Raw genomic sequence first — 11327 nt, 5'->3', positions numbered from 1 at the left:
TAAAAGCTGCCGTGTACTTTTATTTTTTTCTCTATTGTTTATGACATCACAGAAAAACGGTCAGATGTCAAACGTGGGGACTTAAACGTTGATTGGAAAAATCCACTTTCTACGCCTTCTCAAAGCGCGCACGCAGCCATTAGCATGAAGCACCGGATCTTTTAATCAAACCCCCAGTAAACACTTCAACACAATTAAGATGCAGATGAATGGGTTTGACCCTTCTCGTAGTGGAAAAACGAGTACAGCTTTGTAGCTGATTAAGCACAATCATTGTTTTCTGCATCGTAGTAACAGACTTGCCCCTGCTCCTCTCTGCTCAGGGGCTACTTTAAGAGATGTTTTAGGATCTCTGCAGTAGATCATTTTCTAGGCATCCTCATAAATCCAGATCAATTGTTTCTGGAGGCTGAATCTGACGGCCGGACCCGTCTTAACAACAGCTCCGATCTGAAGAGTGTCAACAGTGGTTTATGCAAATGCTATTTTAGGGAACCTTGAACTTTTAGGAGATTTTTTTTTTTTTTTTTTTTTTTTAAATGAGGTTGATGATTATTCACACAGTAGGAGGTAGCATGATGCCAATGATCTTCCTGGATGAAACGTACTAAGAAGAGAACATTTCCAAATATAATCTAAAACGTTACAGTGGTTTAAGAACAATATTTAAGTGTTTTTTTTTTTTCTTCACTTCATTTCTGTTTGGTAGTTGCTCTGACTGGAAACACTGTAGGTGTTTGCTGTACGTCTTACACAGGTTGATCTTCAGAGGTGAACTACCTCCATATGCTGTGGAAAATATTATTGGCTTGCATAGAAATGTGCTTAATGCAAAACTGATCACTCTTTAAATGTTTATAAAATACACATAAGCAGCTATAATTAGAAAAATCAGCTATTTTAACACTAGACAACTTTTTGTGTCCTCACTGAGTTCAAATCCAGATGTTTACCTAGATCTACTGAGTCCAATGTCAAAATTCTAACAGTGGTTTATGTGAATGGTATGGTATGAACCTTTACACCGCCATCGCTTGCATTTGGCGATTGTTTACTCTGAGGTTGATTATTCTTTACCTGGGAAACGGAGAAGTCATTGAGCATCGCTCCAAGCTCCATTTTTCCTGTAAATACTCATCAGTTTCTGTCCAAATAATGACCCAATGTACACGGCAACAGTTTACTGGCTCCTGAAAATCCCATTGGAATAAACCACCAGGATGTTTTTAAGACTGGGGTCTCTTTAAAAAAAAAAAAAATAGACGTCTGAGTTGGCCCTGTTTAGAAAAGCTTAAAAAGAATTAGCTTTGCCCTCCTGGGCCAAACTAATCTGCATTTATACTAAACAAAGATGCAAAGTGTGTTATCTACTGCAGGTAAGATATTAACTGACCTATAAACAGAACCTCATTTAAAATATCCTGAACTATTGCTTCAAGGTGGATTTTTTTTCTTCTAAAGCATGGGAGTCCAAATTTTTCCGTACATGGGCCGAAATTGTCAAGTCAACGGAAGTTGAGGACCAAAAAATTAATTTTTTTTTAAACCCAAAAAAATAGTGTTTATTTTTCACCTGTTCTACAAAATATGATAATTTTAAATAAATTAGTCAGATTGTTTGTAGGAAATGAAAATGTAAATCATTGTAGATCCAAAATAAAATATAAAGGATTTGGCTCATTTGTTGTATTAAAAGATGGTCATCCAGTTGGCAAATTATTTTGAATAATTTAATTTGACTGTTTAACAATAAGAAACTTTACCCTTTTTGGTCTAGCAATATAACAGTATTTGGGCCAGTTGCTGTAATTAGCCAATTTTAATAATCAAATTCAAAGCAGATTTTAATGCACCAACGTCTGCATTTGAGTAATTAAATGTCACTGGAAAAATGTTTCTATGAAATGAAAGAGAATGTTAAAAGCGTGTTTATTAAAAGATGAATACTTTGTTTTGTACTTGACATTTTCAATTGTAGGATTTTAACTTTTCTTTAAGAATTTTGCCCTAAATAAAAACTAAAATCTTCCTTCTGCATCAGCCACCTGGACTGGTGAACCAAATCTTTCTTGAAAGGCAGTTGGGGGGGGGGGCAAAATCAGTACAAGGGCCCACAAATGGCCCACTTATTGTTTGATATTTTGTTTTGTTACAGCAACACTTACAGTATTGAAGTCCTTAATTAAAAAAAAAAATCCTTAATTTAAAAAAAAATGCAGGTTTTGATAGAAGAAAGCGTTGAAGAATATGAGGAAACAACAACTGCTGAAAATAAGAGATGTCATAATTATGATATTTAGATTCAGACTAAATGTATCTGAGGGGAATTCAAGTTGTTGGACTAAGCAGAAAATCTTGAGACTATCAATTTTTAGTAAACTGAACAAATGCCACATTTGCTGTGCCAGTTCTGCATTTTCATTAAAATGCAGCATTTTCTTTTCTCAGGTCAAACGGTGTGGTTTACTCCTCAGCCACCAGGGGGCAGTGATGTTCCACAGACAGGAGCCTGCCGTTCACGGCTGCCAAACAAACCCACAATGTGCGGAGCTCGCAATGAAAACTTCCACATAATGAGCAAAACCGAAAGGCAGCAGAAACGAGACAAGCATCGTGATTTGTTTCAGCCTCCTTGCTTGAATCGTCTGCAGTTCTGTTGAGTTTACAAAGTTCAGAAAACCAATTTTATCGCCATTGTGTTTAATTAATTAAATTTCTTTAAGCAGAAAATTGGACTCTCCTAGCAGTAATTAAGAGTTTGTGCTTCAGCAGTCCCATGGTCCAACCTTATTTACATCTAATTGAACTATCTCAGAAACGCAGTGTTGTTGGTCCATTTCCAATTGAATTACTTAAATCTGCGCTGACATTTGGGAAACTTGGAATTTATAGTTAGGTAAAAGCTGTGGATTAGTTTAGAATCTGGAAATAGCCTTTAAAAAAAAAAACAGAAACCTGTGTTGTGCTAGTTTAATTGATGAGTCCATTTCGGTCCAGCCTGCAGAAGAGTGCAGAAAACTGCAGAACTATTCACCGAGGTCCAGTGCCGTGGAAAAGCATTCTGTCCCCATTGTCACGTCACAACCACAAATCTATTCTATCAGGATTTTATGTAAAGGATCAACGCAAAGAAGTGTGTAACTGAAAGGGAATGAAAAAACAAATTATATTTTTTTTTACGGTTTATTTTTTTAAACGGTTTAAAAAAATATATAATTTTTTTTTTTGTATAGAAATGCATGCCTGTAAATTGTGGCCCTGTTCTTTACTCCACCTCCCTGCAGAACCACCGTTAGCTCCAGCTAATGCTTTTTACACCTTGAAGCTGACTTTTTTGCCTCTCCTTTTTTGCTAAATACACTAAAGACTGCATTGAAAGCATTGTCTAGCATCAGTTTGCACATCTTGCCCCAGATACTGAATAGAACACAGGTCTGGACTTTAGCCGGCCCACCCTAACACATGCAGGTATCAGCTTTGAGCAGCTGAAGAAAAGCATTCCCACAGCATGATGCTGCCACCACCATGTTTTACTGTGGGGGCGGGTGTGTTCGAGGTGACATGCATTGCAGCTCTCCCATCCCACATAGTGTTTTGGATGTTGGCTAAAGAATAAGATCAAAAGTGGCCTTATCTGATCTTTTTATCCCAGATGTGCAGTACCCCCTACATGGCCTGCGGCAGTCCTCAGAGAGGATCTTTAATGACTCTTTTCGACTGCAGCTGTTTTCCATAAAGGTCAGGCTTGTGGAGTGCACAGACAGATCCTTCCATCTGAGCTGTGTTTTACTGTTTTAAAACCAAATGCTGCTTTAAGCGTTTTAATCCCCTACCTGTCTGCTGTGTTCGCTGGTCTTCATACTGGAAGACCATGGATTCATACTGACAATAAATTACGCAAAGGTGGACCCCTTGTACAGGATTTTATGAACGGCCATCTGAGGAAAAGGTGCTGAATAGAAACTCATTTTCCACTTTTCAGATTTTATCTGTAAAAAACAACAAAAAAAGCTTGAAAGCCATCCTTTATGAACTACTCTGTGTTGGTCTAACACATAAAATGTCAACAACTATACACCAATGTTTAAGCTTACAACGCAACAAAATGTAAAAAGGTTCCAGGGGTGTGAATACCTTCCCCCCCGGGCCTTTGTAAGGAAGTGCATTCCTGGTGTTTTAAAGCGTCTCCGTCAGAAAAACCTCACAATCAGCCAGTTCTCCAGTGTCACTTGGCCCCTTTTTATTATATCGACACACAAAAATATATTCAATTGCACTTCTCTAATTCTTTTATTTCACAGAATGGCATGGAAATGTGTTAAATAGGAGGGACATCAAAACATTCGCAGTTACTTAGGGACACAAAGAGAGGCGCGGGGAGATGAGAGTCTGTTGTTCTGATCACGATGCTGACGTCACAGTTCAAACCGAAGGACCTGCTGAGAACCAAAACGATGAGCTGAGGAGCTGAGGTAACCGGGCCAAACAGAAGCGCTTCACAGTTTGTTTTGCCTCCAGACCCGGTTCGTGGGGAGGCTGCGGGGCCGGCCGCTGCGGTTGCTCCTCATGCCCAGGTACTGCCTGAGCAGCTGGTTCACCCGTTTCTGACTGTTCCATTTGCGGGCCGATTTCCGGACGCCGATGAACCCGCCGTAGCGCTTTTGTAGGGCCCTCATGGGTGAGCCCATCAGCTTCCTGTATCCGTGGCGCCCCCTCTGAAAGCCGCCAAAGCGCTTGGACAAGGCGAGCCCCTCGGAGCTGTCGTCCTGCTCCCCGTCCAGCTGGCCGTCGCTCTCAGAGCCCCTCTGCTTCGCCTCTTCCTCTGTCAGGCTGAGATCCAGACCCTGCAGGCTCTCCCCCTCCTCCGAGGATCCCAGCAGCGATGAGTCATAGAGGACGCTGCGCTGGTCCCAGGGGGTCTCGTCCTGATCTTCCTCCTGGAGCTGCTTGGCTGCTGCAGACTGCAGCGCTTGGCTGTCAGCGTTCAGGTCTAGAGGGGTCAGGGCCAGCTCCTCTCCAGCTCTCTTGAACAGACTGGCCCCCTCAGCGAGCGTGGGATGCTGCGACAGCTTCACAGCGCGTTTGCACACTTCCCATGTTAGCGAGGTGGAGACGTGACCCTCACACTCCAGCAGACACACCTGCAGAGGGGAAAGGAAGCGGGGGTTTAGTACAACCGAGAGATTGGGAAGGACTGCTCTGTCGATTCCACTCATTCCGCTTCCTCTCACTTATTTAGTCTGAAATACGTAAGAAAACCGAGACAGTTACAGTTTCTATCAGCACCATTAAGGGCATGGGAAAAACTAACACCATGATTTAGCAGCAATACCCTCAAGTTGTTATCTGAGTAACTTTTTCGTCTTTCACATCATGGTGGAGGAGCTTTTCCCCTCCCTTATTATTACATCATTGCTTCTTCACAGTGAACTGAGTTGTGCTGGTGCTGATGCAAGAGATGGGGTACACCCTGGGCAGGTCGCCAGGCCATCACAGGACAACACAGAGACACACGGGACAAACAGCCATACACACCCCTTAGGGCAATTTAGAGTAGCCAGTTAACCTAACTAGACTACGGGAGGAAGACAGAGCGCCGAATGCAAATGCAAACTCCTTTCAAAGACCTGAGGATGGGATTTTAACCCAGAACGTTCTTGTTGGAAGGCCACAGCTCCACCATGCAGCCCACCTACCATCTAAACAACATTCAGAAATGGTCCAAAAGATGTCAGAATAACAATGTCTAGATGCGTTTGTGAATTGGTTGGGCCAGCCAAGCATGACTTTCAACATGGTTTTATTTATTTATTTATTTTTGTTCTTATCATAAAAAAACTGGGACAGTATTTAAGGGCTGAAAAGACTTACATTGGACACGATTCCTAAGCTCAATAATACAAAAGTCTGGTAAACGTCATACAAAAACATATTCATGCATGTCTGGTGTTTGGAGGGTTGTGACAAGAGTCCAGTATTCACTAATCTTGGTATTATTTTTTTCTAAATAAGTATGAACAGTACCTGCATTACGTGTTATTTACTGATGCCATGATCAGCTTTAGACCGTAAATCATCTAAAACAGGGACAAGTTTCCCAGTCCTGTGAAGAATTCGAGTTAGGTCAAGTTCATCTTTTCTACAGGTTAATATAGTTAGAGCACGCAGACCTTTTCGTCTCCATAAATTGTCTTTATGACTAAATATTAATGTATTCTAAACATGCTGTAAAAACATGGCATGCGATCACTTCTTTACTGCTCTGCAGCAGAGCCTGACTGGATGGCTTCTGTGTTGTAGGGGTTTTAATGGGCCTTGTTCCTGCTACGGTCAGCGTATATGGAAAGTTATGCACCAATATGAGATGTCCATCATTTGACAAGCGTGAAATCTGCGACCGCAGAATGACTGACAGCTCCAAAATTGAAAGACATAGCCAAACTGGCCTGAAGGACAGCAACTAAATGATTTCCTTTGTCGATACCTATTTATTTCTGATTGACTCTTTCCTTATGATAAAGATGTGTTTTTGCTTTTCAAATTACACCTGTCATGTTTTCCAACTTTTTAATATAGAACAGGTAGGCAGTGCAGTTTTAATGACTTTCCTGTCAACTCATCATTTTTCTTGACTCTTTGATTTCCCGTCAGATTTCTTAAAGGGTCACATCTTTGCTATTTGGGCATAAGTTTCGGGATGTATTCTGAATACAAAGTAAGTCTTTTCTTAGCATCACTAGTGGAAGCTTTAGCACAAAGATTTTGCGCACAGTGATTGACGAAAGTCTCTAATTAGAGTTGCATGGGGCATACCATCAAAAACCAGCGCAGTACGCTTCGTGGGACAATGATGCGGGTAGTTTTAGAATATAGTTAGCCTTGTTTAACTGGATACTCCTAAATAAAATCCAGTGCAAACCAATAACATTAAGAGGTCCGCTAATTTGTAAATACAGTCCACCATAATGTGATTTAATCTCAGTACGCATAAATACAATGTCTGGATTATTGCAATGCATTCTGTGCCTCCACAGACCGGTGGCAGCCTATACAAGCTGCTGCAGCTAGGCTCCTGACAAGATCCTCTAAATTTTGTCATGTGACCCCGCTTCTTATGCAACTTTAGGCGCCTGGTTTATTATAGAGCGCATTTCAAGGTCTTAGTTTGCACTTGGAGAGCTCTGCATGAACAGACACCAGTGTACATTGCTGAGCCATTCCACTCCTACTCCCCAAAATCAGGGCTCTGATGATTGTCCCCCAACCTGCTGATTGTCCCCCACACTAAATTTAAAACTAAAGGAGACAGAGCTTTTTCTTTTTTTTTTGCCCAAAGACTATAGAACTCCCTTCCTCTGCCTCTGAGATCAGCAGACTCAGTTGCTTATTTTGAAGGGAAACTGAAGCGTACCTTTTAAAATCTGCTTTTGTTAAATTTTGTCTTTCTGCTTTTAGCTTTTGTTGTAAAGCACTTTGTGATTTTTATCTAGAGAAGTGCCATGTAAATAAAGTTTTACTTACTTACAGCTGTTCTGCTACGGCCTCAGAGAACATTAGTGAAGAAACAGCAAAGAACTAGCGACGGTTGTACTCAACACCCCTTCAGACTGAGATAAGACCGGGAACTGGGGTGAGGGAGACCTAGTCCCTAGTCCCAACAACAAACCAATATGAGACCATTTTCAAGACCATTGCCATGATCATAATATTATTGAGTTTTAATATTTGGCATTTGAAATTTTGGCATCTGGATATGAATGTCTAAAGGAATGCGTGGGTGTTCATTAGGTGTAACCTGGCGATACATCTTTCCTCACCACATCAAGAGGCAAATTAATTACCTGGATCATCCCCCAACCGACTGTCGAGGATGACGCCCGCTTTCTAAATTCAGTACAAACTCTCAACTGGCCGCTTCAGGGAAAGGTCTTGAGCATTTCCGTTGCAGCTGCTGTGCTGGATGTAAGCAGACCCTCGGCAACACGGCACTTGCCCAAGGCATCTGGCAAGCTGTTAACAAGTTAAAAAGACACGCCTGTGGAAATTCCCAGTTATCCGGGGCGCGGGTCATGGCAACAGCAGATCAGAGACTTCAGAACAGCGCACACATCCGGCTAAAAGTGAACAGTGAGCATTTACTGCAGACAGAGCAAGTGGAGAGGATGTAGATCTCTCATCTTCGTCACATAGAAGGTGGGGCTGTCGACGTTTTGGAAGTGAAATGCTTCATTTGTGTCATTGGAATGCAGCCAGGCTTTTCACAGTCAGAAACAAAAAGAAAAGAAAGTGATGTTACTGCCGCTGTGGTCATTAATGTTTTGGAGAGGAAAAAAAATCTTGAGTCCACCTTGTGCAAGACAAAAATGGGGATTTAAGACTGGTCTTGACAACATTTGTGGAGCAAAGCTGACAAGCAAGGAAATAGTGTCTGGGGACTGTAAAGCAAGGTTTAGATGTGAAACTACATAACAAAGAGCTGTTGGGTCCTGGCCAGCCATGGAGGGAACAAGGACTGAACTGCACACACAGAGCAAAAGAGACTGATAAAAGCTCTGAACCCCACGATGCACAGCATTAACCAATTTTCATGACAGCTCAGAGGGAGAAGGAGTCCCAGCTGGAATCCTACAAAACTGCATGCAGCAACGTTCTTCCTCTTTGCCCGCAGCTCTCCATAGGCTGCATTGGGGCGGACGCAGGTGAACATCTAGATCTCGTAACTTAACAGACTGCAACTTCGAAGACAAGTTGGGTCCAAAGTAAAGAACAGTTTGCTGTTTGTATATCCAGTGACTGCATCCCAGCCAAGAATAAAAGCATCTGCCTGAACCTGGCCTTCTGAGCCCCTGCAGTAAAGCGAGCTTGCTCCGAATTGTTTCTGTTTTCCCTTCATCTCTTCTCACCAACCTGCCTACAATTTTTCTACAAGGTATGTCCTTATAAACAGTTTAAATGATGTCTCCATTATCCCAGCAGCAAATGCTAAAGCCAAAGCTCTGCTAATGCTAAGACGGCAGCTTAGCATTAGCAACCTAGCTTACAACCTAGCTTGTTCTGTTTGCAGCCCTTCACCACCTCATACACATATTAAGATTATTGTGTTAGTGTTACGTAAAGGTACATGTGGGACTCAGCGGGGGTGCTAAATAGCTGCTCCTTTCTCTGTTGTTAGCTAAGTTAATTTGGAATGGGACATGACAACCATCTATCTCCATCCAAATTTCTGCCCTCAGTCCTTTAAGTTTGCCACTGTGATGGCTAGTCAACACAGCTGTCACAATCTAGAGGAGTTAGGGTTATGATTTTCTTTTGTGACAATTTCCTTGTTGTTATTTTCATATTCAGTTTGTTTCCTCTATGTGTTCATCATTGTTAGTAGGTGTCGTTAGTTTATTTTTTGCATTTAGCCTTTTGGTTTAGTCTTGTGTTCTGTACACTATGAGTTCATTTCTGTTAGATTTCTGTTTCCCTGGGTTTCTTCTGTCTGTGTTTCTGCTCCACACTAGTTAATTAGTCTCCCTCCATCATCTGCTCAACCTGCTCTCTCCGGCTGCTGCTCCTCATTCCATCTGATTAGCTTCTCTAGTTTACTTGCCATTTCACCAACCCTGCTTCAGTGTTTAAGCTGCAGTGCTTGTCGTTGATCACTGCCAGAGTCTTTCTTTCATTTGCCCTGCTCTCTGGTCCCCCGTCTGATTTGCCAGGTTCCCTGCCAGTGCTCTGTGTCCTGTTTTCCTCATGTCATACCATTTTAAAGGTCTGCAGGTTAAAACAGGCTGTTATTTCCTGATAATCAGCTGGTTACCCCGACTTCATAATCATTGGCTATGCTAGCTAAACTGCTAACCTTGTCAATAACTACCCTTGGCACCTATTAAGACCAATTCATATCCAATCCTATGGTTCCACAGCAGAGCTCTGTTCAGTTGATCATCTCAACATGCAAATGTCAAGATACAACTGGAAAAGACCTATGTAATACAGAGATCCCAAACTACGTTGGATGAATCTGATCCAGGAGGGAAACTATTAGCTATACACACTCCAAATCTGGCATTTATGGAAGAGTGGCAAGAACCAGGCCTTCGATAGAAATCTCAGTATGCAATACTTCACTTTGGTCTGTATGACATAAAATCCCAATAAAATACATTAAGGATTGAAGTTGTAAAATGACAAGATTTGTAAAGGCTCAACGGGTATGAGCACTTTGGCAAGCCTCTTAAAATATTAAGGACTTTTTCTGAACATCAGAAACATGACAGAAGAAAAACGATATCTCTAGATGTTTCAAAACGGTTTCTTCTAATCATCTGAAAGCAGCCGAGAGGATTAAGAGACGTACTCGTCTACATCGCTCCTTTTACCTAAACCCTGCGCTCTGAGTTAAATTTCACTTTAGGCTGAGAGGCAAATCCCATTTCCTCGTCAAATCTCGCCCAAACGAGATAAATTGCCATTGTTATCAGAAGACCTGCTCGCATCAAAGGAGCAGGAGAAGAGGGAGTTCCGCCACGGATCTATCAACGGAAATTAATTATCCGTCGTAAATTGAATGAGCACACCAAGGGGATTCTCCACGTCAGATCAGTGGAGCAATCTAAAGGAGTTTATGAGTGAAATGAGTGTGTGTGTGTGTGTGTGTGTGTGTGGGGGGGGGACTTTAGTTTTGTTTTTATATACATGAGAGGCCAAGAAGGCAGTTGTGGAAAACCTTTGGTTGCAGCAGACGTTTTATCACTATGGGGCAACGGCGGCCTTTACATAGATTTTTCTGATGGGTTCAAGAGGGAATAGGTTGCACCATAGTCAAGGTGTTGATATGTATTTAGATCAGCCGCTGAGTAAACGTCTGTTTCTCACAACCTGATTGTCAAGAATGTTGTGCGTGCATTGTCCTCTCCTTGACTCTATCAGTTTCCACCACTCAGTTTGAGTAGGGGTGCTGTTGAGTGCATCTGCAACCTTTTGAGTGGGTACCCACATCCCTAAATCCGTCTGTTTAGCCCGTTTTACGGCAGCCAACTTGACTTCAATGAGAAGGGAACACCCCGGGTGTGTTAATACAGGCTGTAATTCAATTCAGCACCTGTGCACGTCTGTTACTGGGTAAAACAACACCTTTATTGAAACGGTGTTTCCCCCTCTCATTTAGGTCAAAATGTCTGCTTTCCCGTAGGCTGACTGGCCAAGTCGGAGTTACAGTTCTTATATTGTTCAGCAGTGACACGGCCCCTCATGGCAAAAGTATTAAAGCTATAGCGGGTAATCCTGTTCAGAAACACTTTTTGTTATACTGGGTAAAATGGTCCTTCCATCCTGGAAGT

At 42.0% G+C, this 11327-nt stretch overlaps 1 protein-coding gene across 2 annotated transcripts in view; it reads right to left on the bottom strand.

The window, feature by feature from the left end:
- Positions 1–4218: 4218 nt before the first annotated feature.
- pnocb (prepronociceptin b) overlaps positions 4219–11327 on the bottom strand; it is a 29061-nt gene continuing 21952 nt past the window's right edge. For both annotated transcript variants that reach the window (XM_012851885.3, XM_021310245.2), the window contains exon 3: positions 4219–5141. In XM_012851885.3, the coding sequence (XP_012707339.2) occupies positions 4497–5141 (645 nt within the window). In that variant the 3' untranslated portion in view covers positions 4219–4496. The remainder of the gene's footprint in view (positions 5142–11327) is intronic.

This window comes from Fundulus heteroclitus, chromosome 15 (genome assembly GCF_011125445.2).
Source record: "Fundulus heteroclitus isolate FHET01 chromosome 15, MU-UCD_Fhet_4.1, whole genome shotgun sequence".
In the NCBI taxonomy this organism is placed as follows: Eukaryota; Metazoa; Chordata; class Actinopteri; order Cyprinodontiformes; family Fundulidae; genus Fundulus; species Fundulus heteroclitus.
The sequence above is the reverse complement of the archived record's forward strand: the minus strand, read 5'-3'. Positions and strand labels throughout refer to the sequence as shown.